The sequence below is a fragment of the Pteropus alecto genome, unplaced genomic scaffold (genome assembly GCF_000325575.1).
Source record: "Pteropus alecto unplaced genomic scaffold, ASM32557v1 scaffold3, whole genome shotgun sequence".
In the NCBI taxonomy this organism is placed as follows: Eukaryota; Metazoa; Chordata; class Mammalia; order Chiroptera; family Pteropodidae; genus Pteropus; species Pteropus alecto.
Window position 1 is genome coordinate 67,599,570 of NW_006442484.1, and position 25,454 is coordinate 67,625,023.

Below are 25,454 nucleotides of genomic sequence, written 5' to 3' on the forward strand. Positions count from 1 at the left end.
GTATCTCTTATATTCTTGTATCTCTTAATATTATTTTTTAATGACTAAAACATACTGTATATGTAAAACTATGTATAACAATAAGCAAATAAAAACTCATTTTCTGTTTAACTTAAATCAATTCAATACATACATATAGTTCATCCCACAATTAAAGGCACTGAAATAGGTGCTATAGTATAAAAAAATGAAGAAAATTTAATTTGCACTCTCAAAGAATTTACTCTCCCATGGGAAAAACGTGAATCGAAATATACATAAGTACAGTGCAGAGAAAACTGGTCAATAGTGATGTAAACACATTGTATGGGCACATAAAAGGATAATCTATTATCTTTAGTTTTGTGAGATTAAAGGATAAGTAGGATTTTAAGTCACTGGGAGCGGAGAGAAGACTTATTTTAGGCTAAAGAAAATGGCATAAACCAGACAAAAACAATAGCAAATAACTGGGTTTGACTGGTGCTTGGGGCATAATGGAGGATAAAATATAAAAGTAAGCTGTAAAGAAATTTGGGACCGGAGAGACCATGTATGACTTTGAATACCATGTTAAGGATTTTAAACTTATAGGCAAAAGGGGAATGATTTTTGATAAGAGAAGTAAGTAGCCAGACTTGACAAATGTTTTAAAAGGATTAACTACCCTGGTAGCAATGTATATTGATAGCTCTAAGTGTTGGAGGCAACAATTCCAACCAAAGAGCTACTTCAACAGTAGATATAAGATAAATGGCTAAGGACAGGGTGAGTGGGGATAGAAAAGCCAAGGTCTGCCAGGTAGAATTCTCATGATTTGACAGCTCCTTGGATGTGGTGAGGATGAAGAGAATATAAAACTCTACAGGGAGAGATTCAAGATGGCGTACAATGTAGAGGCTGTACATGCCTCTTCTAGTGACCACACCAAAATTGTAACAAAACTAGAGTAACCAGTACATGGAGATGCCAGAGGTATGGCTGAACAGAAGCCCTACAACTAGGTCACTTCAAATAACAGGTCACCTCAAAATGGTACAAGGAGCAGAGACGTAAAATGGCCCGGTCCCACAATTGTGTGTGGCGATTGAGAATCAGGAGGGCTGTCTCAGCTGCAGAGCCATCTCCCCCACCTAAGGAGCAAGGGGTCCCGGCTCCACACTGGGCTTCCCAGCCCAGGGTTCCAGTGCCAGGAAGAGAAGTCTCCACAACTTCTGGCTATGGAAGGTTACGGCTGAGTGAGATGGATGGAGGCTGCAAGAAGTGGAGACCTTCCTCTTAAAGGGCCCACGCCTGGCATTACTCTGACAGACTCCGTCGCTGGGGCAGCTGCTTGAGGGGCACCAGGGACATAAAGGGAGGTGCTGAGCTATCAGGCTTCAGGGCAAGGGCTGGAGGGGCAGCTTGCACCCAGACAGAGGTACAGGCAGAAGCCATTGTTCCTTTGTTGAGCTCTCCCAGCCTACAGATGCAGATGCCATCAACCTGGATAATACAGGTCACTCCGCCCAAAGAACTCCCTGAGACTCAGCCTCTGCCAACCTGTGGGCCAACCCAAGCTGCTTCCAGTGATTTATTCCAAAGGGGCTGTCTTGGTTCATGATGTGAACTTTTGTAAAATCTCTCAAAGGCTCACAAAAGCCAAAGCAGCAGCATCTGGCCTCAGCATGCCCTGTACCTTTTACTGAGCAGCCCCAAGCCCTGCACCAGTGGCAGCTGGCCTCCTTTTCTGACTTGGCCCCTCGAGGCACCTATAAAACCAACACGGGTGGCAGCCCTAAGTGGATTGCTTGGTGACTCTTACCAGGTGGCCCCAGAGGTGCACAGACTGTGGCTGAACTTGGCCTACAACTGGACCCCTCTCAGGTCTGTGCCAAGGGGCCCTACAGGACACCTACTACATAAAGCCACTCTATTAAGACCAGTGGACTTAGTAGCCCTACCTAGTACATAGGAACAGACACAGGAAGGTAGCCAAAATGGAGAGACAAAGAAACATGAAAGTTCCAGAAAAAGAATTCACCAAAATGGAGACAAGCAATATACCAGATGCAGAGTTCAAAACACTGGTTACAAGGATGCTCAAGGAACTTAGAGGAAGAGTAGATGAACTCAGTGAGAACTTTAACGAAGAGATAAAAAGCATAAAGATGGAGGTGGAACATATAATAGGGAGCCAGTCAGAAATGAAGAATATAATATCTAGATAAAGTGTACATTAGAGGGAATCAACAGAATGGATGAAACGCAGGATTGAGTCAGCAACATAAAGGATAGGGAAGCAGAGGACACTCAATCAGCAACAAGAAAAAAGAATCCCCCCAAATGAAGATAGTTTAAGAAGCCTCTGGGACAAGGTCAAGCATACCGGTATTTTCATCATAGGGGTATCAGGAGGAGGAGAGAGAGAGAGCAAGGAACTGAAAACCGATTTGAAAAAATAATGATGGAAAACTTCCCTAACTTGGTGAGGGAAATGGACATACAACCCCAGGAAGTTCTGAGAGTCCCAAACAAGATAAATACAAAGAGGCCCACACCAAGACATATCATAATTAAAATGCCCAAGGTTAAATTCAAAGAGAGAATCTTAAAAGCAGCAAGAGAAAAGCAATTAGTTACCTACAAGAGAAGGCCCGTAAGACTGTCAGTAGATTTCTCAATAGAAACTTTACAGGCCAGAAAAGCTTGGCACAAAATATTCAAAGTGATAAAAACCCAGGATCTACAACCAAGATTACTTTACCCAGCAAAGTTATCATTTAGAATCGAAGGACAATTAAAGAGCTTCCCAGACAAGAAAAAGCTAAAAGAGTTCATTGCTACCAAGCCAGTATCACAGGAAATACTGGAGGGATTTAAGAAGAAGAAAAAATATGTATCAAAAGTCTAAATAAAGAATAGCCATAACTACATATCTATCAACAAGTATTCCAAATGAAAAAGAATCAAATGCTCTAGTCAAAAGATAGGGTGGCTGAATAGATAAGAAAACAAGACCCTCATATATTCTGCCTACAAGAGACTTCAAATCAAAAGACAAACACAGACTAAAAGCAAGAAGATGAAAAAACATATTTCATGATGGACCTAAGGGGTTGTGTGCTGAGTGGAGTAAATCAGATCCCTCGAGGAAGACAAATGCCATATGATTGCACATATCTGTTTAATCTAAGGAACAAAATAAACAAACAAATAGAAACAAGCTCATAGTTACAGAGAACATTTTGAGGGTTATCGGGAGGGGCGTTGGGAGGTTTGATGAAAAAGGGGGAAGGGATTAAGAAGTACAAATTGGTAGTACAAAATAGTCATGGAGATAGAAAGTATAGCATAAGAAATATAGCCAATAATATTGTAATAACTATATATGGTGTCAGAGGGGCACTAGGTTTACTGGGGTGATCACTTTGTGGATTATAGAGATGTCAAATCACTATGTTTATACATGAAACTAATATAGTATTGTTTGCCAACTATAACTGAAAAATAAAAAATAAAATTTAAAAAAGGGAAAAAGAAAAACTCTAAAATGTCTCTAGGGTTTCTAGTTTGTGTAATTGTTAGATGATGAAACCATTAGTTGGGATAGAGAACACAGCAGAATAAATAGATTCAGAAGAAAAGGAATTCAGTTTGGCTCACATACAGTCTGAGATATCAGGATGCCCAGGAGGTAGAAGAAAACTGTACCTGGTGCACAGGAATGACATAGTAAAAGTCCTTTTAGTAACTGACATGGACCAAGCAGAAAAGGTAAAGAGAGAAGACGATAAGGACATAGCTTTATAAAACTGCTGCAGTTAAGTGAGTAGGCAAAGGAAGAAGAAATTGACAATATAACTAGCTTTTTTTGGTAGCATCCTGAAATGTGAATGCTGTATTTCATCAATTCCAAGATATACATTTTAGTATCTTTGCAGTTGGGGAGCATTTTACAATAATGGAGTCTTATAACTGCTGTCAGCCAGGTGATGGTCATTATAGTTGGCACTGTGCACCCATGCTCGAAGTTGGTCGCAGCTCTTTGTACTGTCATCGTTGGAATTAAGGTATATGCATTATTGGTTTTACGTGTAGAGGGAAAACTGTTGTGTATGCAGAAAGGCACAAAGAGTAGCAGGGTATAAAATTGTTATTAGTGAAACAAACATTCATTATTGAAGAACTGACCACAATTTTTTTTTTTTGGCAGAGCAAAAACCAAATGACAAATAATCACAAAGGAGAGAAGCTGGTTTTTACAAATAATGTCACCTTTGATTTGAATGATTCAGTAATAACTCAATTAAATACATAAAGAGTATAGAAAACAGTATTTGAAGACTAATAACTATCGCTAGCATTGAATGAATTCAAAACAAGAATAAAATTGAAGCATTTTCAGGAAATCTTTTACTAAAAGTTTAATCCCAAATACTTAAATCCAAACATAATTACGGGCTCAAGTCAAAACACACATATTTATAAAACAACAAAAAAAGAGGCTGCTTCTAAGTTCTTTCAGCTCGACACTTGAGGTCTACTACCATGTCCATTATTTGACAAATTGTGACTGAGCAACTACAGTACCCACTAGTTGGGTAGTGACATGGGGAGAAAGCATCTATTTCAGGCTTTCTCTCTAGGTCCAGTGCAGATCTGAGGCAAAAGGAAGCTAGAGAGCTCTAACCCAACCTACACAAGTCCGATTTGTAAGACTCCCAGCATCACCTAGTTCTGGTCCTAAGCCTCGTAGCCCAGCATCATTTTTGGTAATGTGCCACATACACCACACAGAACTGCCCATGACTGAGGCCCTGCTTTGCTCTTGGCAGTCCCTCATTTAGCTCTTCCAGAGAGCTAGAGCCCAATATCCTAGAGGCTTTCCTAATGTAGACTGTTCATTTACTCACACTATCACAAACACTATTCACGCTCAACTTTCTCACTGTCTACTTATACGTCAGGACAATGCACGGGACTAACTTGCCATCTGTTGTATGGAGCATCATATTTATTGAATACCATGTTCTGCCTGCCAGCCTGGACTTTCTGCAGCCCTAGCCAGTGTCCAAGCCTAGTTCTGAATCTCAACCCCTCCCAGCTATGTGCCTAACAGTTAATGTATTCAATAACCAATTACTTATTGAGCATCCTTGTTCTAAGCACTGGGGATACAGCAATGAACAGAAATAGTTCCTGCCTTTGTGAAGTTCACATTCTAGTAGAGGGATACAAGCAATAAACAAAGAAATTAATAAATAATTTAATATTTGGCAGGTAAAAATATGAGGAAGAAAAACAGGGTAGAATGAAGATAAAAAGTAACAGGATAGAAGGGAGGCAGATTTATTTGATGAAGTGACATTGGATCAGAAATCTGAAGAAATGAAGATGTGATGCATATAGAAATCTGGGAGAACATTCTAGGAAAGGAGAAAACTAAATGCAAAGCTCCTGAGGTGGAAATATTAAAATGTTCACTAATGTTGCTTGGAACACCAGAAGTGACGAGAGGGTTTAAGATGAAGCTAGAGAAGTTGCAAGGGCCAGATCAGGAAGTGGCTCATAGGCCATGTTTAAGAATTTTAGATTTAATTTTCAATGTGATGGATTTTGATCAGGGGACTAAAATGATCAGATGCATATTCTAAAAGGCCTGCTATAAAGGCTACATATTATATGATGCCATTTATAAGACGCTCCAGAAAATATAAATTATCTGAACAGAAACAGATCAGTGGTGACAGAGGAAACGGTTGATTATAAAGGGATAGAACAAGAGAATTTTGGTGGGTGATGCAACTGTTCTATATCTTAATTATGGTGGTGGTTATATGACTGTATTCACTGTCAAAACTCAGAACTGTACACCAAAAAGAGTGAACTTTACTGCACGTAAATTCAAAGAAAGTGAGACATACTCAAAACCTACTCTGGCTAGAATGTGAAAAACACACCTGGGTGTTGGCAAGAAGAAAGGAAACCTTTTTTTTTTTGATGATGGTAGCTAAGTCTAAGATGGTAGCAGTGAAGTTGGTAAAATATATTTGGATTTAAGATATAGTTTGCAAGTAGAGCCAAGAGATTTACAGAGTTTTTATCACCCAGTATAAATCTCTCACAGTGAGGGACTGATGGGGTACAAGTGTTTGCCATATACTTTTGTAATTTTTAACTTAAAACAAAAATAGCTTAAACTAGTGTCAGATTCTATAATTATGTTCAGGAAAAAAAAACATTTTCAAAACTTTGAATTGTAAATACCACTTAAAACCCTGATTAATATTATTTTATGACTAATTATATTTTGCTAATTCAACCTGTTTCCCTAGCTGAATCTGCCTAAGCAGGAATATTTAATCAGCTGAAAAAAATAAACTGCTTTCAATTTCTTTCAAGGCAAAAGTATTGCCTCCCTATTTAATAATATTTTCCTAGTTGTCTTAGAAGTATGCTGAACAGTGTAACTTTAAAATCAAAATATACAACCGAGATCATTTACCTCAGTGATTTGAAAGATGCAGTGCCCATATTACCAAACGTCTGTGAAATCATCAATGAAGGTCCACAAAAGTGGTTCAAAAACATAAAAATCATTCTTCAATCACGATAAAGTCTGAATACGCTAACAAAAATGTCTAAATTTTAAATGTTTTTAAACTAAAATGGGAAAATAATTATTCAACATCTGTATATGTAGTTTAGTATACAAATTTTCAAAAGATATGGCCCATATGGGAAATTAAAAGAAGCCAGTGAACTAAATACAAGGAAATGAGGTCCAGAAAAAATGGATTATTAGTCCTTGTTAAACATTTAGCTGGTGGCAATGCCAGGATCAAAACCTTAAACTATTAGATCCTGACCCAATGGCCATTCAGTGACACTGATACACCCCTGAGAACTATAAAATGCTTACTGTGGGAACAAACTGTCTTACTCAATTTTTTAGTACATATATCTTGCAAACAGCAGAAGAACTCAATAAGTGTCTGATGGGTGAAACAATAAAAATGTATTCATTTTAAATAACTATATAATTAAAATAGTTTACTAATTCAGACTTACTTGTCTCTCCTCCAAATTATTCTGAATTAATTTGGGCTCATGATATTAGTACTAAGAAAATCGATAATTAAGTTCAGTAGAATTACAGAAAGGTTTGGCTTTTGGCCAACATTTTATCAACTATCTAAGACATTCACAGAATTGTAAAAAAACAAAAACAAAAACAAAAAACCCTAGAGTGAAATGGGGCAAAAGTGAACTTGGGAAATCTGCTATGTATAAGAAAACACATTCTAAGGAGAACAGAGATATAGAAAGGGAATAGATAATAAACAGAATAACCATATTTAAGTAACTATTAAAACAGTGTTATTTTTTTAAATGAAGGTATGAAATTAATTCAGTGGGTTATGATCAGCAATTTTTTAAAAATAGAACAGAACAGTCTAGAAAGTTTTAGATACTAAAAGTACTATTTCATAAAACTTTTTTCAGTGATTTATACATACACAGTTTGTACTGAGTCACAAAATACTTCCTCCTACGGATAACTATCAAAAGTTTGAAAGCCTATGTTGCAGAAATAAAATTTGAACTTACCATTTTTTTGGCATGTTCTTCACACAGAGGTGTCTGGTGTGTGATGTCAAACACAGGCACAGAGCACTGCTGTCCATCTGCAAACTTGGCCGTGCAGCTTGAGAAGAGCTGCTGAATTTAGGATATCTTTTTTTTTTTTTTTTTAAGTTAAGAATAAAATATACTGAAACTCTATTTAATTGTTTAATTTTTATTAAAAGTTTTCTTCTTCCCTTACTTGTGTTAGTAAAGTATAAAATGCTACTATCTATAAAAGCTAAAGAACCAACCTGGCATCTGATATGAAAAAATGATAATAGTTTTATCATCGTTATTTATCAGAAAATACTCAGATACAGGGTCTGTTTTACTAAGAGGGTCCTAAACATGGGTCTCTTTTATGGTCATTCTGATTTTCCATTATTTGGAGAAGCAGTCAATTTCTTCTTAACACACTAAGTCCTAAAAGTTCCACTATAATGGTTAAAAAAAAAAAAAACTCCACAAAACTCAACTTTAAGGAAAACTTCTGCATATGATACTCATCAAAAAGAATAAAAATTTAAAGATCTAATTCTAAAAAACTCATCTACCCAAATTTGGATGTTGCACGTCTCATTTCCAACACCAAACTCAAACTTACAACTTACGAAAAATGACTTTTAAACCGAAACTACACTATTAAAATTGGAACATCAACTTTACATCATCTACATTTTTAAGCATCCATACTTTTAGCCAGTAACTACATTTCCCCCAAATTTACTTTTTATCTATTAAGAAAATATCTCTCTGTTTTGCCTTTATGCTTTTATAGTTGACCCTTTATAAAGCCTTTATTGCTGCTGAAATAGTTGTAAAAATACAACTCCAAGAACAGAAAGGAGGGCAAAAGTCAAGCAGATTAGTAAAGAAGAGTAATTGTTACTATATAAATTTTTAAAATGCTACTCAATTATAAATGTTTAATAAAAGTGAGAGTAGTAAGAGTTCATAACTGGCCTACCGCCCTTTAATATAGGCTTTCCTCAAGTATATTCTGTCTTAAGAGACCTTCTTACCTAGTCAGTAATACTGACCTTTCATTCATCTTAAATGGGCTCTGTACTCAATACAAACAGCAAATTAAACCCACAACAAAAGGCATACTGTCAAACTGTATAACTTTCTTGGAAGGCTAAAAACAGTTTTTGAATAATATGATTTGATTTTTCCATCACTGATTGTTATAGCTGCTGCTTACACACTACCTAGAACCCTCAGAAGATGGGAATTCTGTTAACAAAATTTAATTAAGTGACATACTGGAAGAACCTGCTCCTGGCTGTCAATTTTGCTTATTTTGATACGATTCTTGAATAAAGAACGACAACAATATAAGTAGAAAAAATTATTCAGAGGACAGTATGAAAATTAGAAGTCATATAAAAATTATTTTAAACACTAAATAGTTATGATTTTAAAAGTCAAGAGGATACGCTGGAAACAATGTCTGGTGAATGGAAGGGCTTTGTTAGTGCACTGTTCACCCTTCACTGTTCCACTACATGCTGCTGCTTCCACCTCCCTCAACTTGGTCCGGCTTATGCTAAAAAAGGAGGAAAAAAAAATTTTTTTTAAACGCTTTAAGAATCCAGGGCATTTTTTCACCACTGTGTTGCCACAATGTAATACCAACATTTTACCTCTTTGTATTCATTAAACAAAATGTAAATATGGGTTACAATGACCAGTTCCTATATTTCCCGTCTGCAAAACAAATAATTAACATTATAATTAGTTTCAACTATGCCTCTTTTTTTTAAGTGATATTCTTGTTCCTTTTACTTCACAAAGAGATAGTAGTGATGAAGAACAGGAGACTAAATCAGTCAGACCCAGTTCTGAAAATTAGCTTTCTCTCACTAGCTGTGTGACCTTGGGCAAGTTACTTAGCCTTGCTTAAGCCTTAACATACTCACCTGTAAAGGGGAGATAAGAGATAAGATAATACATCTAAAACACTTACCATATACAGTATACAGTATGGTACATAGTAAACAGCCAATGGTTAACAGTTATTGCATTATCATCACCACTGAATTTCGATCATGTAAAGCTGCTAAAGTCATTCTATAAAAAACTTGATCTAAAACATGAGGAAGATGATACAGAAATGGCTGATGCTCTCATCTTCCAAAATGCACTTACTCTGAGCAATTTTTTTTTTGACTTTCTATTATATGTGCAACTCCATCTTTCATTAAATGCTACCTCCACTTTGTATATTTAATATTTAAATTTTTTAATCTTATTTTAAATTTTTCTGAATAGGCAATATAGTCATGTGGTTCCAAAAAAAAATCAAAGAAAGCTATCCTTGTCCTGATTTGTCAGTTCCCACTCCCTCTATAACAAGTATTCATTTTATTAGTTTGTGTATCCTTCCACAGTGTTATACAAACATAAAAAAAAAATTAAAAATACTTGAATTCTTAATAATACAAAAAACTATCCTACCTATGTGACTATAAAATATCACGACTATTAAGCCTTTACACATGTCAGAGTACAGACAAAGAATCTACTTAATTCACTGAGTCACAAGTTAGGCATCAAAAATAAAATATCTTTTAAATTATGTATGTCTAGTATCTTTCTAGGGATTTTAATGGAGTGACATTAGATAGAGAAAGTCATAGAGAATCTAAATTACATATGATTTTACACAAAATCTAAATAAATGAATTTTTCCTTTATAACTCTCACATAAACAGTAAATGCAAATAGAAAACCAGGTGCTGTGCTGCCACAGAAGTTGCTTTAATTAAGAGTTCTGCAAGGTTTGTCAGGATCACAAGAGTGGGGAAGTGGGTCATTAACTTTAGCTCTGTAAAAATGATATAAACTTTCAAATAAATGAAATGTACTATTTTGGCAGCTAAGCCCAGATTCTCTTAGTCTAGATTTAAATAAGCCCTCTATATTGGGTGAATAAATTCACTGAATAATTCGCTCAGCCACCTACTAAACCTAGTGCACAATGTGTCCCCTCATTTTCTTTACCCTAGACTTCAAGGGACACCATTGGTTTCGTTTTTTTTTTAAATCACCAATATGTTCCAACTCACCAATCTATCTTTAAAAATAAGCCCAAAGTCAGAAATTCCATATCCCCTTAATGGATAATTAAAATAAAAATGCCTGATCTATTAGATACATTTTATTTATCCAAATAATCCCAACAGAACAAAGGGAGACTTTTACCATAACATTTTGATGGTTTTTTTTTAATATGAAAACGTCAACTGTAATCTTCCCTTTGGTATGCCCTATGAGATCCCCCAATAATGATGAAATTTCCACACAAACAACACTAGTTTCTGTAGGACTGTCCACTACAAGATACTTAGATTTGGGTTTACGTACTTTAAAGCTATTTCAATGGCTTATTCCATATATTCTCCAAAAAAATATGACAAAGAGGTAAGAAAGAATTCTTTAACGTTATTCAGTTTATATCCAAACTATATTTTAAAAAATAGCTATTAAAAGGTAGTCATTGAAGTTCAAATTTCTAAAATGTTTAACAGCAACTTCTAAAATGTCTTTTGTGGAACTAACTAGTCTTTATTAGTAAAAATATCAAATAGACAGAGGGCATTATCCAACTGACAGCTTTTATTGTGAACGTAAAATATAATGCAAAATAGTAAGCTACCAATGCCAGGGAGTGATTGTGGCACATGGTTATATGATTATCAGTGATATACTGGGCAGTAATTTTTTTTACTAATCATGGGTGACATAACTAAATGACATCAAATAAATTTGAGAACTATAATAGAGTTCATCTTGGTATTTGTTTTGTGATACTTCGTTATCATACAACTTTTTAAAAAATCACTAAAGGTTAATTTAGGAGATGTTCTCAAAAGGGAGGGGTTGATTCTACCAGTTAAAAACCATAGATAAATATAGTTTTCCACACAAATACTAAATTGTCCCAAACTCATTATAGTCCCTTATATATTTGACAAGGTCATAATAATATACTAGACTCAACATATACAATTCTCTACATATATATTGCTTCATGCTGGACAGAACTTAAGGTTTCTGTTGAAATTATACACTTGAAAGCATTATATAAATTTTAGATATTATTTTAAAAACTATGTCAAACTGAGTAGATTTTTTTCAACAAATAGAGAACAGATGGCTCTTCTCTTGTTCAATTCTATTCATTTGTTCAACAACACTGGTGATTTAAGAACAAAATGTACATTGTTCCTGCTCTCATACAAATTACTGTCTGGCCTGACAGACATATATTAATGAAAAGTATAAAATTGTACAGTGAAGCAGAATACAGAGCACAATAAGCATATATAATAGGGGGACCTAACTATAGTCAATAGATACGAATTGAAAAAGAGGTTACTTTTTTACAGAAAATATAATGAAAACCAAAAGATACAAAACTAAAATGAAATTTCAAAAAATATATAGGAATATAAGAAATATGATCAATAGCTACAAAGCACAGGTTATTTTTAGTTTTGTTTTAAACCCTTTTTCCTCTCAAGTGACTCTAACCACTACAGAAAAATTAGAATATATATACTATAAAATTTTTTAAACTTTAATTTATCAGTAATCCCACCATCTAGAGATAACCACTGCTAATATATAGATATATAATTTTTAAAATGTTATATACTATATATATATATATATTCAAGGTTACCTGTAAATATAAGTAAAAAAGCATGAAATAATAAACTCATTACAGAACTAAGCCTTCTAAACTTGAAAATTATTTCTTTAAACAAGATGTTTGGGAAATTTTCAATTCAATTAAGCTAGTATTTTCAAAAGGTACATAATCTAAGTAATTATGATTTAAGTTTTCACTAAACAAACTTCCAAAAATGGTAATATACTATAATGTTTTCATTGATATATCAGCTAATCCTACATTTCCAATATATGAATTTTCATTCAATAAAATATTATGTAAAAATTATAAATCATGTTTTCAAAACAATCTTTAAGACCATAGGGGAATGGCTATGATGTGTGTGTGTGTGTGTGTGTGTGTGTGTGTGTGTGTATTTATTATCTATCTATCTATCTATCTATCTATCTATCTAGGCAAGGCAACCCTTGGTTGACCTCACAGACTGCATGAATCTTGTCAGCTTACAATCCCTTATTTTTTTTTTATTTTTTACAGCTACAGCACCTAGTCTTCCTAGGTGGTCTCCCATACAAGTACTAACCAAGCCCGACCCTGTTTAGCTTCCGAGATCAGATGGGATTGGGCTTGTTCAGGGTAGCATGGCCCTAGACTATATATTTTTAAGGGAAAAAAAAATGAACACATAAACAGTCAGATCCAACTTTGCTTAATTACATACATAAAACAGAAAAAGTCTACGGATTGACATCTGTATTATGAAACCATTAAAAGTCATTTAAAATAATATCATAAAAAATGATCATAATTCAGTGTTAAACAGGGAAAAAAGTAGGAAATAAAAAATACATATAGCATGATCTCGATTTTGCTTTTTAATACAAACACATGGCTCACTGGAGACTTCACATACACACACAACTCACATACTCACACATAGAAAAAGACTAGAAGGAAACAGATCAAAATGTTCACAGTGTTCTTACTATTTTGTGAATGGTGATATTATGGAGATTTCCACCTTCTTTTTTCTATTATTTAAAAACTTTTTCATAATAAGCAAGTATTGGAACTATAAACAGAGGAATTTTTCCTCAAAAGAAATTCAACATAATAAAATATTTTGAACACAACATGGGTGATAATGTATATGTTAAAAGAAAACATATTTGAAAGAATACTATAAAATAATGTAAGTAAAAATGTAAAATGCTACCTCTGAAGTAAAAGAACTAAATGTTACTTTTAAATAACATAAATTTCTAAGCATTGTATTTTTTTAAAAGACAGGTAAAACACTCTCTAGTCCTTTACTGAATAAATTCTCAACAAACTCTAGCTAAATTACAGTAATGCTTTAATTTTACTGTCAGTTCATGGCAGTATTAGTTTGCCACCCATGTAGAACTCTGTCTGAGCAACAAAACCAAAATACAATGCATAAATATTTCATGCTTAAAAGCCCACCGCTCTTGTTGACTCAACTACCTTCTCAAAAGAGACAGAAAACAGACTAAGACAAGCGTCTTAGAAACAGGGACTGTGGAGGGCTCTAACCTGGTTTGACTGCATGCAGCTCTCTGCAGCTCTTGTATTAACTGACCAGTACACTCTGGCTCTCTGCTGGCCGCCTGCAGCAAGGCTTTCCTAAACGTGTGCCGGCATTTCTTTTGACGAGATTCTGCCCGCTCCAGGCGGCAGAGGTGCTTATATTTCTGCTGAAAGTAAGTGCAAAGTTGGGTCACCCTGGCGCTCCTACTCTCCGTATCATCATCATCTGACCTGGAAGGTGCAGAGAGAGAAGTGAACAATTGATTAAACATGAGGAAAAGCAGGGCAGGTAGAGTGGCTGGATGCTCACGGTTAAAACTTGTAGCATGTGAGCACACAACAAAACTAGAGGAAGAGAAGTCCAGTAGAGCTGAAAAATAAGCACAATGTTTCAGCAATAAGTAAGGCGGTAGAAACAAACCAATGCTTTAAGAAGCTTAACCTTGTTATTGTTAGCATGTCATAATCAGATGATGCATTAGTGTCTTCTAAATTTTAAATGACTAGGAATTCTTAGAAACAATATATTTTCTTTACCTTTACTTAAAGAAAGTCTGAGCAAATGACATGGCAGTTTTAAGTTAACACTCAGCATAATTTCATAAAAGACAGGTAGGTCATACCAGAAACAGAGCAGTGAATTCTAACAGCGCATTATCAAAGAGCTGTCCTTTTAGATGTACCGATTTTTAACCATTTTTTTTCTTGCAAAGCACTTAAAGAAGTTTGATTGTAGGGATCACAATCATTTTACAGATTTTTTTTTTCTTTTAAACTACAGGAGATATCCTAAACAACATTTCATATACCAGAATTTTTTCTGTCATTACACTAATGTTAATTGATTGGTGGCCCCTGCTAGAGTGCTCCATTGAAAAGGATACTTAAGGCACATCTAGGTTCAAAATGAGAGAGTGCTGTGGTTAGTTAGCAATGTCCACCATCAGTGAGGTTGGAAAGGTCACTTTTCTATTGAACAAATATGATCTCACTTTTTACTGTTACGAATAATGCACAATAGATTTAAAAACTGAACCATGTTATTTTAACTTATTTCTCTTCTATCGTAACAAATATATAACACAACTGTGACACTATAAACTATATATTTTCTAATCTTCTATAAATCATTGCTTGATTTCTCTTCTTAGGGGGTATGCCTCCTTTTTCCTTCAGCATAGCCCACTAACAGGCTACTCTGTAAACTTCCATTTAGCATATGTCCTAAGAAATATGTTCTCTTTAATATGCATTCTACTACCGATATACCAACTGAAGGATCTTACACTATCTTTTCATTTATTCAACACTCAATAGTTACTGTATGTCTATTATGTTAAGTACTGTAGAGGAGAGACAAAACATTTCAAGGAGTTTGTAATGCAATTTAGACAGGATAAACGCATCCCAAAAGTTAAGCAATTCAAAAGAGAATGGAATTAGTAACTAAAACTGTAGGGGCAGACAAACCAATGATTCAAATAGCTGATCTCAAAAGAAATACCTGGGAGCTTTTTAAAATTTCAGATTCCCAAGACCTACCACAAGATCTACTGAACAAGAGTTTCCATGGGATGAGGCCCAGAAATCTTTAATTTGAATTGTTCCCCCAAGTCCAACAGCAGATCTTCATTTGAGAGTTCCAGTTAGAGCCGTAAGTGCTATAAATAACTTTAATGTGACTTAGACGATAATAAGTGACATAAGTACAGAAAAAGTGCTATGAAAGCTCAAAGGGTACCTCACAAGGATAAAATAACATGAGCTAAGATACATGGATGAACAGGATGGGGAACAGCCAGTACTAAGTAGCTCGACTTAGCTAAGGTGTGGAGTAGGTAGGGTAAGGCAAACTTCCTAAACCTGAACACCACATACAATAAAGAACCTTGTAGATTTTTAAGAAAAGAAGTAATAGTAATAGAGCTGTGTATAAGAAAGAAGATACTGTCAGAAGCTATAAGCGGAGGAAGAGATGGAAGAAGAGAAAGCGAGGAATTGTACAACTGCAGGTACGAGATAACAAGGGGCCGCACCAGGGTGGCAGCAGCAGGACCAGGGTGAGAAGTAAGGGGCATGTACAAGGCTGACTCTGTCGGGTGGCCAAGGAAATGAAAGGGACAGTTTACCACATAACAGTTTCCATCAGGAAAGACCAGGGAACAGGAGCAAGAGCAGATCTGGGGCAGGAAATAAATTCCATTTCAGACCTAGGGAATTTAAAGAACAGATGAGGTATCAAAGGGAAGGTGGAAAAACCGTTGGAAACGATAAACTGGAACATATTTAGGGAAGAGATACAGGTTTCAGAGTCAGCAACTAACAACTGAACGACAAGGGAGTGACTGAAAGTAGAAGACCACAGAGATAATAGAAAGAACTAGACATATAAGGGCAATTATCATTAAAGAATTAACTCAATTTGGTAACTGGATATGAAAGATAAGAAAGTCAATAATGACTCAATAACTTTGAATCTGCAGAGCTAGGAGAATGGAAGTGCCATTAATAAAGGAAGAAGAGGAGAAATAGTAAGACTTTAAAGGAAAGTAAAGCTAAGATGGGTAAATCACTTGCTAAAATTGTTATTTGAAAAGACTATTACTAGAAGGAGGAATAGCCTAGCTCAGTGGTTCTCAAGTTAACTATGGAAAGATGCACCTGGATTCCACACCATTATGAAAGTTTTCAATGCTTATTCATAATTTCCATACTTATCTTGCTGTGGGCCAGTAATCAGAAGTTTGCAGACTGGCAAAGGTCCACAGACCATAGGTGGCATAGCCCTAAAACAGGAAATCTCCAAGATGTCTCCCATTTCTAAGATGCTATGACGTTAATATTTCAAACCTGGTTGCTGAGGAAAAGTAGCAAACTATGAAGAAAAAGGCCGATATTCATCATTTACCAGCAGCTGACAAGGCCTGGCACCTACTGCATTCTCAGTATGTTTTAGTTTCCTTAAGTTTCCTCATCTGAGAAATTAGAGATAAAGCTAGCTGGTTTGCCTATCCCCTAAGGCTGTTAACAGAATGAAAGAAAATAACATGTGAAATCACAATATCAGCACAGGTATTATTATTATTAAAATGCTACTAATAATTCCAAATATAAGCAGTAAAGTCCAAACCTGATTCCCTAAGACTTCAGGTTTATTTATCTGTCACCTCAAGGTATGACAAGAAGCTCTCAAAATAACATTCATTTTAATTTACTTTATTAAAATAAGAGCAAAACGCTAACATCTCTGATAAAAATAGGGGAGTCAAAAAGAGGCACACATATTAGAGGCACACATATTCAGAAAAATAATGAGTTTAATTTAGAAATGCTGAATTTAGGGTATTGGCAGAATATTCAAAGAGAATTATTTGATAGGTAGTTCAAACTCAAAAGAAAGATCAGACAAGAGAAAAAGATTTGGGAGTTATTCACATAGAGATAACAATTGAAACAACAAACAACAACAACAACAACAACAACAACAAATAAAAGACTTATGGCAATATGGCAATTTAGATACCCTAAGGCAGGGGTCCCCAACCCTGGGGCTGTGGACTGGTACCCGTTGGTCAACTGTTAAGAACTAGGTCGCACAGCAGGAAGTGAGCGGTGGCAAGCAAGTGAAGCTTCATCTATATTTGCAGCCACTCCCCAGCACTAGCATCACCGCCTCAGCTCCACCTCAGATCATCAGGCATTAGATTCTCATAGGAGCACTGGTCCCTGGTGCCAAAAAGGTTGGGGACCTACATACAAGATAAGATTACTTATGCATGCATTTTTGGTCTCAAAGGAAGTAGAGGAAATTTTTCTCAAACTGCTTAGTCAAAAAAAAAAAAAAAAAAGCAAATAAACATTTAAAAAAATAAAATTGAAGCTAAAGTTGGAAGCAGGGAACAAAGGGGTAAATGGGCTGCACTCAGAGCACATGATGATAGAAGCACTAACAGTGGATATAAAATCTCATCCCAACAAGATGAAGTAGCTTAACCTAAGATTCTAGGATAAGTCTAGGACCTAAAAAATTAAAATTACCATGCACAGGAAAAGGTAAGCCACTTTGTACGACAAAAAGAAAAAATAATAAATGGCAGATATAGACTTACAAGGAAAGACTCCAAAGGTTGGAATTATAAGATACTGAATATAAAAGTTATGTATGAAATGTTTAAAGGATGGATTTAAAAAGATAAGAAAACAATAAAAGACAAACAGAAATGATCAGTAAATCTGAAAATAAATGTAATCCATATATATATATATAAAATTATTTTAAACCAAAATTTCATGGATATTTTACCCCTAAAAAGGAAACAAGACAATTATGTCCATCTTCACTATTTCTATTTGATATTTTATCGAAAGTCTTAGCCAATGCAATAAGGCCGAAAAAGCAACAAAAGGCATAAGTAAAACAGTTTGTATTCACAGATGACATGATTTTCTGCAAAAAAAAAAAAAAAAAAATCAAAAGAATTTACAAAAAAAACTAGAATAAGTAAATGTATCAAAATTGCAGTATATATTAACTAAAGATCAATCTAACAATAAACTTTATTTCTACATAAGCAGAAAACAAATGAAAAATAAATTTACAACTCAGTTTACAACAGCATCAAAAACAAAATACTTCATAATAAATATAATAAAAGATGTGCATGATCTTCATTCCAAATAGTAAGCAAAAAAATTCTGAAGACCTAAACTAGAGCAGTATCCCATATTCATGGATTGGAAGACTTACTTTTGTTAAAATATAAATTCTCCACCAACTGATTTATAATAAAAAAACAAAATCATAATTGGCTAGTTTGCAAACAGTGACAATGATAAGATTTCTGTGGAAATACAAAGTACCCAGAATAGTCAAAATATGAAAAAAAAACCCAAAAACCTAAGTTGTAGGATTCAAACTAATGAACAGCGGTCCCCAACCTATGAGAATCTAATGCCTAATGATCCGAGGTGGAGCTGAGAGGGTGATGCTAGCACTGGGGAGCGGCTGCAAATACAGATGAAGATTTGTTTCCGCCCTCGCTCACCCATCCACTCACCACTCACCTCCTGCTATGCGGCGGCCTGGTTCCTTATAGGACACTGGCCAGTACCAGTGCAAGGCCCAGGAGTTGGGGACTCCTGAATTTCTAAACTTACTTTAAAACTACAGTAAGAGAGACGAAGTAGCCTAAAATTTAATTAATGGAACAGAACGGTTCAGAAATAAGTTCACATTTATTTAGTTGATTAATTCTTGACAAAGGTGTCAAAGCATTTGAATGGAAAATGAAAGGTATTTTTAACAAATAGCACTGGAACAACTAAATATCCATTTATATAAAAGAATGAACCTCGACCCCAACCACGCTACACCAAAAATTTGATGGGTTATAGACCTAAATATTAAAGCTAAAGTTAAACCTACAAAGTTTCTAAAGATGACAGAGAAAATTAGAAATCAATAACTATAGGAAATTTGAGAACTTCATTAATATGTGTAAATTAAATAACATACTCCTAAATAATCAATGAGTGAAAATATAAATCACAAGAGAAAATAGAAAATATTTCGAGATAAGTGAAAATGATACAGGTACTATAACTTATTGACGAATATAAAAGGAAAACTCAAATTTTTCCTTCCTGAGTAGGGAAAAATCCAGTTCTTCCCTACTGTGTTTCTTTTCTATGAGTCTCATTTACTACTGACACAAAACATTTCTGGTCACCTAATGTGTGGAAGTTTTACCCCACACCAAGCAATTATCTGTGATACTAGCTTAGTGTCCCACGATTTAACTCAATTCTAACACTACCTATATCTGGAGATAGCATCAGATCCCACAGCTCTGTCCCACAAGACTTCTCCCACCCTACTTCAGATGCCAATCACAAGTGGTGGGTCCCAAGATTACCCACAACTTCTGTCTAGTTTGCCTATACGTTGGAGGTTTCCATGACCCCCTCCTTCAGGTTTGATTAGTTTGCTAGAGAAGCTCACAGAACTTAGGGAAACTTACTTACACTTACCAGTTTATTAAAGGATACAGATGAATATCCAGATGAAAGAAATGTGTAAAGCAAGGTTCATAGGAAGGGGTACACCAGTCTCCCGGCACCCTCCCAGAAGCTCCAACCCAGAAGCTCTCCAAACCTCCCACTGCTGGGATTTTATGGAAGCTTCCTCACACAGGCATGATCAATTGTTAACTCCATTTCCATCCCCTCAACCCTTTCTGGAGGATTGGGAGTGGAGCTAAAACTTCCAAGCTTCTAATGATTGCTTGGTCTTTCTGGTGACCAGCACCCATTCAGGAGCCACCCAGGAGCCCATGTAGAGTCGCCTCATAAGAAAAAGAGATGCTACTAGTACTCTCATAACTTAGAAATTTACAAGGGTTTTAGGAGCCCTGTGTCAGGAACTAGGGACAGAGATCAATATATCTTTTCTTTTATCTCATGATGAAGCTTGGAAAGAAATTTGTAGCTATAATCTCCTACATTTTTTTCTAAAACAGAAAGATACCACATAAACAACCTAACATTCCACCTTAAGAAATTAGAGGAAGAGAAAACTAAACCCAAAACAAGCAGAAAGAAATAAATAGACTAGGAAAGAAATAAATGAAAAAAGAATAGAAAAAGTATAATAGAGATAAATCAATGAAACCAAAAACTGGTTCTTCGAAATGATCAACAAAATTGACAACCCTTAAAGCTCAACTAACCAGTAAGAGAGGACTCTAATTACCAAAATTAGGATTGAAAGCAGGTACATTACTACCTGTCTTATAAAAAAAAGATTATAAGGAACTATTATAAAAGCTGTATGCCAATAAATTAGATAATAAAGATAAAATGAACAAGTTCCTAGAGAGACACAAGCTTCTGACTTTCACTCAAGAAAAAAACAAAATCTGAAGAAATCTTTAAACAAGTAAAGAGATTGAATTAGTAATCAAAAACTTCCCACAAAGAAAAGCCCCCTAATCTGATGGCTTCGCTGGTGAATTATACCAAATGTTTAAAGAATTACCACTAATCAATCACAAATTCTTCAAAAAAAAAAAAAAAGGAAAAGGAAACACTTCCCAACTCTATCAGGCCAGTATCACCCCAATACCAAAGTAAAACAAAGACATCACAAAGAAAGAAAACTACGAGCTGATATCCCTTATGAATACGGATGCAAAGTTTTTAACAAAATACAAACAATCCAAATCCAGCAGGATGTCAAAAGGTTTATATACCACAATGGGATTTATCCAAGAAATAAAAACTGAATTCAACGTATGAAAATCAAAGTTATAGACCATATTAGGACAAAAAAAACTACATCATCTCAAGAGATACATGTTACATGAATGAATCCTGAAAATGTTTATACTAAGTAAAATAAACCATGCAGAAAAGGACAATTACTGTATAATCCTACTTATATGAGGTATCTAGAGTAGTCAAATTCATAGAGACAGAAAGTATAAAGGTAGTTGCCAGGAGCTTGGGAAGAGGGAGGAATGGGAAGTTTTTGTTTAATGGGTATAGTTTCCGTTCAAGATGAAAAAGTTTTAAGATGGATAGTGGCGATGGTTGCACAACAATGTGAATGTACTTAATGCCACTGAAATGTACACTTAAAAAATGCTTGAAATGGTAACTTTTATATTATATATATTTTACCACTTTAAAAAAAGAATGGGTCTACAGCCATGCCACCCTGAACACGCCCGATCCTGTCTGATCTCGGAAGCTAAGCAGGGTTGGGCCTGATTAGTACTTGGATGGGAGACCACCTAGGAAGACCAGGTGCTGTAGGTGTAAAAAAAATAAATAAGTAAAAAATAAAAAATAAAAAAAAAGAATGGTCTCAGACTGGTAGTGTTTCAAGTACTTTAAAGAAGCAAACATAAATCCTCTCTGGGGGAATCCACTTTCATCTCAGAGTTAAAAAAATTTTCACAGACAATTTTTCTTTAGGAACTTTAATGTTCAAAAGAAATTTTATAGGTCATTTCAAAGAGAGCTTGTGGGACCAGGATCTTTTTAACACTGTGACCAATGACTGAAGTTCTCCATAGGATGTAACAGTCACTCAGTAGTACTATGTTTTCCCGAGGAGATATAAAATTTAGCTATGTATCAATAATTGGGGATGTGGGGAAGTAAATAAATGTCTCCCAAGTTTAACCACTGCCTACTCTCTTTTTTAGACAAAAAAATATACTTTTTAAGTATTCACCAAACATAAAAGGAAACAAGGCACCTGGAGTATGGGCTGGCAGAAACAAGAGACAGCTAATTTCAGATACTGGACCAATCAGACATAGACTATACAATGAGTATGTGTAAGATATTTCAAGAAATAAAAGAGAGGCTTAAGAATACGAATAAATAGCAAGTTGATGTGAACAAAAACTAAAGAGAAGTTCTAGAAATGGAATATATAATAACTAAAGTTTAAAATTCAATGTACGGCTCTAACAGGAGATTAGACACAGATGTAAGATAAACTTAAAGTAATTACCCAGAATACAGTACAAAGAGATAAGGTAAGAAAAAAATATGAAAGAAATGGATGACAGAATGAAAAGGTGCATCACATGTCAAAATGGATTTTCAGGAGAAATGGGGAGAGACAGAGAGACAGACAGACAGACAGAGAGAATGGGGTAAAGGCATTATTTCATGAGATAATGGCTGAGAAAAACACCAGAACTGATGAAAGATACCAATAAATCCTAAAGAAGATAAAGAGAAATGTACATTTAACTACTGAAGTTAGAAAAACAACAACAGAATAAACATAAACAATGTAGGAGATAAAATAAACACAGAAGCAAAAATCAATGAAATAAAAAACAAATATATAATGGATACAAATATATGGATGAGAAAAATCAAATCTGGTTCTCTAAAAACACCAATAAAATAGAAAACCTCTGGTGAGATTGATCAAGGCAATAAAAAGACAAAAGTAATAATATTAGGAATGAAGGCTATAACCACAGATAACAAATCAAAAAGAAAGAATTATATAATAAAAAAATTTAGGCCAAAACATTTAAAATCTTAATTGAAAAGAAAATTTAAAAAAAAAAAAAAATCATTACTTACAAAACTGATTCAAGGAGAAACAGAATATCTGAAGTCTTCTTTCTGTTAACTAAAACTGAATCTCTTATTAAACATGCATAGAAAACTCCTGAGTTCTATTAATATTCAGAGAAAAATAATTCTAATCATACACAATATATTCCTAATGTCAGAAAAGAGGGAATATTCTCATTTAATAAGGCTAGCATAAGCTTGACATCAAAACCTAATAAAGCAAATATGACAAAAGAAAAATTCATAAGAAAATCTCATTTATGGCCATAGAGGCAAAAATTATTAGCAAACCGAATCTAGCAGTGTAGTACTGGCACAAGGACAAACAGGCCAATGGAATAGAATAGAAAATGCACAAACAGACATACACGTATATGTCAAGGGTTCCAATGCAATGGAAAAAAACTGTTTTTAATAGAATGTTGGTTACACAGAAAATACACATGGAAAAAATGATCCTTGTCCCTACTTCACATCATATATAAACTATACAAAAATAAATCCCATAAAGATTGTCAGTAAAACAATAAGGATTCTAGAAGATGATATGAGAGAATTGCTTCATGGCCCTGGGTAAGCAATGATTTCTTAAGCAGGTCACAAATATACTAACAATAAAGGAAAAGACTAATAAATTGTACTCATTAATATCAAGAACTTTTTTCTATCAAAGGCATCATTAGAAATACGAAATGGTAAGCAGTTACTGACAGTAATTACTGTTCCTTAACAACACATTTAAAGATACCAACTTATTTCTGCTACTGATACATAAGTAAAAGCCTGAGAGATCTACTTGGGCATACGCATCTACAACTAAACTAAGTAACCAAGGGACCTTTGCCAAAACAAGACCAAACTTTCTTCTACAGTTATTTTCTATTATATTTAAGCATAAGGTACAATAAATGACAGGCAGCTGCAACAAGACACTGGAATAAAGCTGTTCTATATATAAGTAGTTTAAAATATAGGACAGAGGTTCCTGTGATAGGCCACAGTGGCAGATACAGGTGTGAAGTTGCAGAATAAATAGAATGGTAAACCAATTCAATCTCAGTTTCATCCAAGAGAAGAATAGAGTGCTCCATGCCTAGACCATAATAAGAGTTGAACAAGAATATGTTGAATGAGTGAATAAATAAATGAAGAGATAAAAATGAAGGAGAAAAGATTAAAGTGAGAGCTGGGCAAGAAATAAGGATAACTGCTTATAAAAAGGAGAAAAATATACTGAAGGAAAAGAACCAAGAAAGCAGAATATTGTGGTAAGTCAAAGAGGAAGCAAGTTAGAAAAAGTGGCCAAGAAAGTAAAATGCCAGAGAAGAAGAAAAATAAGGATAGTCACAAGCTTAAAACAGCTTAAGAAATATCCTGCAAACTCTGCAAGAATATAAAGCAAATACTCCCAATACTGATGTCCAGGTCACCTTGAAAACAAAAATAGAAATCATAACTACCATTTAGCAATCATTTCCCATGTACCAGGTACTGTGCTGAGCATGTATTTGTTACCTCATTTACAGAAATTTCTAAAATTAACCTAAAATATCCCAAGTCAAGTTAAGCTGATATGAGTATCAACCTTAGGAGCATGATTGATATTATCTGTAAGTAAGAAAACTTAAGTTCAGTTGCACTTCTATCTGACAGAAAGAATATGCTAATGGTCAGGAAACAGTCTTGAATGACATAAAATGGAACCTCAGAGAGAGAGAAAAAAGTACAGCTTCTCTAGTACTAACTAGGAGACAGGAGAGGCAGGGACAACTATATGGGAGATAAATCCCAAGGGTGGAAAGAGATGCATCAGGCTATTAGAATTTAATGACATTGGCCATTAATAAATCCAACTAATTCTCCTTGCTCTTAATTCCATGCCCAAATAAACTTCTGATTATACTTTGCTTCTCAGGTACATCTTCTGAGGGAACATTTATACTACTTAATAATTATATTTCTCACTGTAAATTGGCATTTTGGTTTATAGAATAGTCTTCTAGTGAATCAGTTCCCTAAGCCTAACACCTTTGGTTGTACTAACAAATCACATTTTTAAGCCTGTACATTAAAAAACCAGACCCTATAACATAGGTCCATTTCACAAACTGTGAAATTCTACGAGTTGGCCTGGGGCAGATAGCTGATCTCCCCTCTATCTTGCTGAACATCTATTCAAATCACAATATTCTTTAAAAAATAATAAGCTGAGTCTGTGAGTGATATTTTGGTCCATAGATAAGGCTCTATCTCCGTAATGTCACACTGCACCAAGTGAATCCCTAAAAGGCTAAGGCAGTCAACTGAAAGAAAACCGGCTTTCTCACTATCATTGAAGGGGCTGTGCATTAATTAATCTATAGCTTCCTGATAAGGTAGATATCAAAAACATTTAATGAGATTATCTTGAAAACATTTAGCACATTAGAAATATTCAGCACATTAAAATACTAAAAAAAGGATAGATCTTGTAGAAGGTGAAATTAACAGTACTATTTCCAGCTCCTGTGGAGACAGAGCCAAAGAAGACATGGAGCAGTCAGACAGAGGGCTCCAACCAGCC

General features: G+C 34.8%; 1 protein-coding gene, 2 non-coding genes and 1 pseudogene across 3 annotated transcripts in view; 2 read left to right on the forward strand and 2 right to left on the reverse strand.

Annotated features, from left to right (window-relative positions):
• INO80D (INO80 complex subunit D) overlaps nt 1–25,454 on the reverse strand; it is a 52,303-nt gene that overhangs the window by 14,016 nt on the left and 12,833 nt on the right. The window contains exons 5-7 of the mRNA XM_025039344.1: nt 13,790–14,014; nt 9,011–9,139; nt 7,573–7,687 (exon numbers count right to left, since the gene is read on the reverse strand). Coding sequence (XP_024895112.1) covers nt 7,573–7,687; nt 9,011–9,139; nt 13,790–14,014 — 469 coding nt within the window. The remainder of the gene's footprint in view (nt 1–7,572; nt 7,688–9,010; nt 9,140–13,789; nt 14,015–25,454) is intronic.
• LOC112470644 lies at nt 12,767–12,885 on the reverse strand (annotated as a pseudogene).
• On the forward strand, nt 21,483–21,601 carry LOC112470858. The gene has a single exon (XR_003043050.1). It is a non-coding gene; the product is annotated as a 5S ribosomal RNA (ribosomal RNA).
• LOC112470438 lies at nt 21,789–21,910 on the forward strand. Its single transcript, XR_003043006.1, has one exon. It is a non-coding gene; the product is annotated as a small nucleolar RNA SNORA25 (small nucleolar RNA).